Here is a 6,281-nt window from a genome sequence, read left to right on the forward strand (position 1 = left end):
ATTACTATTATTTTGATAGAAAGCTTTATCTCATTAGACTAGAATTTGTAACGAGGGGTGGCCATGTGCATCACAGGTTTTTTTTTTTTTTTTTTTTTTTTTTTTTTTAATAAAAAAAAAGTACAAGAAAAAGAAAAGAAAAAGTGCACCAACATAACAATTTAAGTAAAAAGATGTAATTGATAGACAAAGATTGTAAAATGATAGTACTAATTACTTATTATATCCATCAATCATAACTCATGATGGTGTGAAAAATTCCATCGTCAGAAAGGTTCCTAAAAAAGTAGTGGAGAGCATAAACAAATGCGATTATAGAAAATGAAAACATTCCCATTAAAAAGAAGAAAATATAGAAAAATGACTTAGAGTCGTCGTACTTGTCGTCTTGTGATGCATCGATCTAATTTCCTAGGCAATTGCCCTCCTTGTTTCTGGGACCATATGATAAGCATATATAGTTATAGTTGTAGTGCTTATGTTGCTCAACTTCGCTAAGCTGATCTAAAGCTAAAACACAGAGAAGATGACCCAAACTCAGTAGTAAGTAACAAGTAACCCAAATCATTTCTTTTTCTTTCCTTAGTTGTTTGTCTTTGTTTTTCTTCGCTCTTCAATTTTTTCTTCCTCTCAAGTTTGTTTCATGACCAATTAATTCAATATTAAAGATTGATGCATCATATATTATTTCTTAGCTAATTTTTTCCTATGATTAATCCTTGATGGCAGTTTTAGCAGTGGGTTAGAGTTGGCAAATTCCGTGGTGATCCCTGATATCCTACAACAAACATGGACTGCAATTAGTGAACTATATAAAGAAACCAGTCAAAAAGAAGAACCATCTTCCTCAGTGAAATTCAAAATTTATGAACCACTAAACTATACAATCATAGCTTTTTTCACTTGGCCTGCCAATAGCAAAGACTGTGTTCAGGGAAATGAAGGAGGAGATTTTGTTACATCATCAGCTCTCAAGGGGTATTTTCCTCACTTCAATTTCCTGTGCCCCAAAGGCAACCAAAAGTTCTCCATTAACAAACCTGCCTTGGAGCTTTTTACCTCCATTTTTTATGTGCTCCCGAAATCTGTGGTACCTTCTATTCTCTGAAAAATCCTCTTTTATTTTTTCATTAATTTTTTATTTTGGTCATGGCACTTGTAAACTGGGCAAAAGTTAAGCAGTCAAGAAACTCAAGACTAGTTCAACTATAGGTCATAACAAATTGCCTGAACAATATATCATTGCCTAAAAATTTTCTATAAGTTTATACATATATGTTAGGTCACAAATAGCTTTGAATAGGGATAAAAAGAGAAGAGACCAACGTGTGGTTGGTAGTCCTCAGTTGTCCACGTACTATTTTTTTGAAAATGTTTTGCTGCATAATAGGTCATGTGACAGTAAAAAGAAACCAACATGATGGGTCTACCTGATATATTCTAATTGCAAGATGCTCATTATCTCTTTTTATATTTGTATTATTCTGTCTTTAATCTAATAGATTCTATCATTTTATTTAATTGTGTAAGTTTTATTGATACGTTGGAAAAAATTTATTTGATTTTACAGTTTTACATATCCAAATTAGTTTAGTTGAAGAATTTGTTGGATTAGCTAGGTAAAATGGAACAAATCAAATAAGGTAAAAAAGACATGTCTCTAAATAATTTAAAATAGAACATAAGCTTATTTTCATATGTTGTACAGATTGTAAGTTTTCGTGCAATATGGTTCAAAAGTTAACTACAAGTTTCTACCATTCCAAGCCTGCTCCCCGCTTGCTATTGGAAGATTAATTTCAAAAGTTGTGTTTCTTATTCGTATGAAGAAACTAATGTTGATTTAATTTATGCAAACTTAATTGGTAGTGATATTAGTTTTAAATAATGTATCATTGAGCTGAAGTTATATATGTTGAATTTATTAGGAAGTTGTATTTCGTTATTTTCTTAAGGACAGTGACGACTCCAAGAATTTTTCCCAGGGTGTTCCTTAAGAAGTATAAATTACACAATCTATAAAATTATTGGGTACGTGATTTTCTTATCAAATATTTCTCCATAATTCTACAAAAGAATAAACAATAAATTATAAGTTTATTTAAAATATTAATAAAATTATTAATTATTGTTTTTTAGTTGTTTCATTAATTTGTTTGTCTTTTATAAATTATAATTTGTTTATTTGTTGTATTATTGTTTCATTAATTATAAAATTATTAATTATTGTGTAGCCTAACATAATTTAATTTGTATATCTTTTATAATGTATTGATTAATTAAATTATTAATTACTGTTATTTAGTTGCTTCATTATTTTTGTTTACTAACCAATAGCACACACTTCACCGTGCAGTAACATATACCCCATGTGCGGCTCAACCCGCTGCCTAGTGGGTAACATAATTTAATTTTGTCTGTATTTGGTTTGTTAGAGTAACCCCTAGTGGGTACCAAGAGTCATTACAAGAGCCAATTAGATAAATTCACAAATCATAATTCACTAAAAGACAAACTCACCAACAGACAAGAGTCATTACAAGAGCGAATATAAATTCAAATTACAGTACACTAAAAGACAAACTCACCAACGCAATAAAGTTAAAACTGGGGCAAATTTAATAAAGTTATAATTTATAAAGTAAAGCTGAAGCTATAAAGCCAATTTATTGAATTTAAAGTTCAAAGAGAGAGAGAATCAGCTAAAGAGAGAGATAGTCTTAGACCACAGCAAACCCAAAGAGGCAAAGATGTAAGAGAGAAAAAGAGTGTAAAGAACTGAAATACCTTGAGGGAGGCCTGAGTGGCGGCGCCGCGGCAGCAGAACATGAGGCGAGGAAGGCGGAAGGACTCGAGGGTCGAGGCCAAGCGTTGATCGGATCGGACCGATCTCTGATGCCCGATGTGGCTGTGCTCGTGCGAGGAAGGTGGAAGGACACGAGGTGCCGTCGCGCTTGCGCCGATGTGCTTCAGGTTCAGTGCTTCTGGTTTATCGCGCTCGCACCGATGAGGGTTTTTCTTTAGGTTAGGTTTCTGATATCAATTGTTGCTTTACCATTTGATAAAATCGGCTGAGCGTATTGGGTTTTGTTTTTTTGTTTGTTTGTTTGTTTTTTTTTTTTTTTTTTTTTTTTTTTTTTTTTTTTTTTTTTTAAGAATCCTTGGGTTTGCTTTACAATCTGTTGGGTTTTTCTTTAGGTTGGGTTTTTTTTTTTTTTAAGGCTGGGTTTGCTATTTAGGATTGATGTTGGGCTTTTTTTTTCTTGGGTGGGCTTGCCCTGTTACAATATATATATATATATATATATTTTTTTTTTTTTCAGATTTTAGTTCAAAATTTTTAGCAATAAAAAATCTGAGGGTATTCCTAATTTTTTCTGAGGGTGTTCTTATTTATTTTTTTTTTTTTAAGAGTAGGCAAATAAAAAATTTTAAAATATTATATATAATTTTTTTTTTCAGGTCAGGTGGTCCTGGGACCACCCTGGCATGAGCGTAGCGCCACCCCTGCTTAAGGGAACCTTTCTTCTTTTGGGTTTTGATATAATTGTATATTAATATTTCTTGTTACACTGGTTAGTGACGAATATTCATAGTTACCATGGCACAATAATATTTAAAAATGTGTACGATATGTTATATAAGTTTTATTATTATTTTTATTGAACTTTGAGAATGTGACATGAACAGTTATATATGAGTTGTATTTATTACACAGTCAGCTTTTTTCTTTTTTTACATACCGCCCAAAAAACAACTAAAAATATGACTTAACTCACAATTTTCACGTTAGAAATCATGACTTCAACTCACGGTTTAAGTTTTTTTTGCTATGTGTAAAATGGTGTAAAATAGTTTTTGTGCAACAAGTATTTCCCTATATATTAACATTGTAAGATTCATATCATAATGCAGATGACCAATTCCAAACCATTGATTATCACTGGAAACTCTCTGGGAGGATCTGTTGCCTCTCTCTTCACCTTATCGCTGCTAGAAAAATTCAATTTTTTAACCACCAAACGCCCACTTTGCATCACTTTTGGTTCACCCCTTATTGGTGATGAGGACTTGCAAGAAGCCATATCTAAATATGCAGCATGGAACTCTTGCTTTTTGCATGTAGTTTCTGACCAAGATCCAGTTCCCAGAGTCTTAATTTCTCAAACTAGTGTTTACAAGCCTTTTGGAACGTTTCTCTTGTGTTCTAAGCTGGGTTGTTCTTGTTTTGGGGACCCTCGAACCATTTTGGAGTTGTTGAAGGCAACCTATTCAGGGAGTCCTGGAAATCAAGATCCTAATATGGTTTTTAAGTCCTATGGAACATTTATGAAGAATATCAACCGAAAGGTAATTTGTAAGGATACCACACACTCGTTTGATTGGACTACACCACCATTACGGGCAAGCATTATTACACAACTAGCAGCAATCGGACTAGTGCCACAACAGGTAACTCAGTTACAATTCTTTTTGGATCATATAAATTAAATTTCTTATTTGAGCTATGTCATTGTATGGTACGTAACTGTTACACCTAGAACAGAGTAAAGAATAAAATGCTCACGGATTAACAACTAACCAAAGGCTCTAATCTTTTTAAATGTATAGAAATTAGTACAATTTGAAGTTTTTGTCTTTGTCCTTTCGATATTTCTTCCAAAAATCCACTTCTAGCCCATCTCAATTTTTCAAGTCATTGCAGCAGGCCCATAACATTGATATCAACGCCATCATTACAAAGACAGAAAACCAGGAAAAGAAGTTAGCATTGTTTAAGAAGCAGGTTTTTGATCCCTCCATGAAGTTGAATAAGGTAAAAGTACATATGGCCAACCTAGAATGGTACAAGAAGGTGGCTAAAGACAACAAAATTGGATACTATGACAGCTACAAGAATGAAAGCCACACAAGTGATCTTGATGTGGTAATCCATATGAAAACCCTCACATGTTACTGGGAAGAACTGGTTAATGAAGTAGAGAAAAGGCCCCAAACAGTAGGTGCCTCCCTTCGAACCGGTTGGCTCTTTGGGGGAACAAATTACCGAAGGATGATTGAACCATTGGACATAGCTGATTACTACAACAAGGGAAAAACAGACTACATAAATCAAGGAAGGCCTAAACATTACATAAAATTGGAGCAATGGCTGAATGAAACAGCAAAACCTGTAGGTGTTTCGAATGATTCGATGAAACAGAACGTGGCGTCAATTCTGACGGAGGATTCTTGCTTTTGGGCACATGTTGAGGAGGCTCTCATTTCATGCAAAATGCTGACTGGCACAGGATCAAGTGAGATGGATAAACAATCATCAAGGGACAGCCTGTTTAAGTTTGAAAACTATGCATATGGTTTGATAAAAAATTATGTAGTGTCACCTGAGATTTTCTTGCAGGGAAGCAGCTTCATGCAATGGTGGAGAGAGTATGAAAAAATTATGGGAACTTCTTATAGTTCAGATCTCGCTAAGCTAATGAAGGATTATAGGAATTATGACAAGTATGCTTCAGGCTCCCTATAGATTTCCTAAGAGATTTCAATATCTATATCTGCACTTTCCTTCAAACTTGTCTTGGTTTCAAAAGTTCTTCTCCAATAAATTAAATTGTAAATTGAGGACATCATCTTTTCAATTATTATTATTACTAATCATGGATTTGCACCATGGATGAGGGTATGTGATTATTTGAATAATTTTGTTAGGACATATGTGATTTATTGTTAGGAACATATGTCAATATAGAATTGGTTAATCCTTTGACAAAACACACTTTACTTATAATTGGGTAGATCTAGGATGTGTTTAATGCTTCGAGGAACAAGGTTTCAAGATTAAGTGTTAAAGCCATGCAAGTCTATCCAGAAAACAAGTAAAAAAGTGCTGGATTTTAAAGCTCAACAGCTAGTACCTATCGAGGTTTAAAAAGCTGCTGAAACCCGATGCTCGACAGATAAGCTATCTATCGAGGTTTATGAAATTCAGTTTTTCAGAGCTGATTTCAATCCAATCCGTGAATACATGTTTGAGCTTTTTTTTTTCTCACAATCCTAAACATATATAAGGATTGTTTTAAGGGCCGTCAAAGGTTGCACAAGTGTGAAGCAAAGTTGTGTTCATGCAAATTGTGACCGGAGACAGAATTTGCCTTAGTTCATCTTTCTCTTGAAGAAGTTGCTGTGTTTGTACACCATATGGTTTTGAAACCAAGGAGCTTCGTGATCTTTATCGTGTGACGAACTAAAGAACTTTGCAGCCAACATCCTTCTTAAGTTGG

At 33.7% G+C, this 6,281-nt stretch overlaps 1 protein-coding gene across 1 annotated transcript; it reads left to right on the forward strand.

Annotated features, from left to right (window-relative positions):
- Nucleotides 1-375: 375 nt before the first annotated feature.
- On the forward strand, nt 376-5,671 carry LOC126714973 (senescence-associated carboxylesterase 101-like). The gene is made up of 4 exons (XM_050415400.1): nt 376-543; nt 730-1,090; nt 3,916-4,452; nt 4,706-5,671. Exons 1-4 carry the CDS (start codon nt 527-529, stop codon nt 5,525-5,527), a joined length of 1,737 nt encoding a protein of 578 aa, XP_050271357.1. The 5' UTR covers nt 376-526; the 3' UTR covers nt 5,528-5,671.
- The last annotated feature ends 610 nt before the right edge of the window (nt 5,672-6,281 follow it).

This window comes from Quercus robur, chromosome 2 (assembly GCF_932294415.1).
Source record: "Quercus robur chromosome 2, dhQueRobu3.1, whole genome shotgun sequence".
In the NCBI taxonomy this organism is placed as follows: Eukaryota; Viridiplantae; Streptophyta; class Magnoliopsida; order Fagales; family Fagaceae; genus Quercus; species Quercus robur.

Excerpts from the sequence above, each read along its gene's own strand:
- LOC126714973 (XM_050415400.1), top strand. Across the intron at positions 1,091-3,915 it reads ATGTGCTCCCGAAATCTGTG|ATGACCAATTCCAAACCATT; the intron begins GTACCTTCTATT and ends ATCATAATGCAG. Across the intron at positions 4,453-4,705 it reads TCGGACTAGTGCCACAACAG|CAGGCCCATAACATTGATAT; the intron begins GTAACTCAGTTA and ends AAGTCATTGCAG.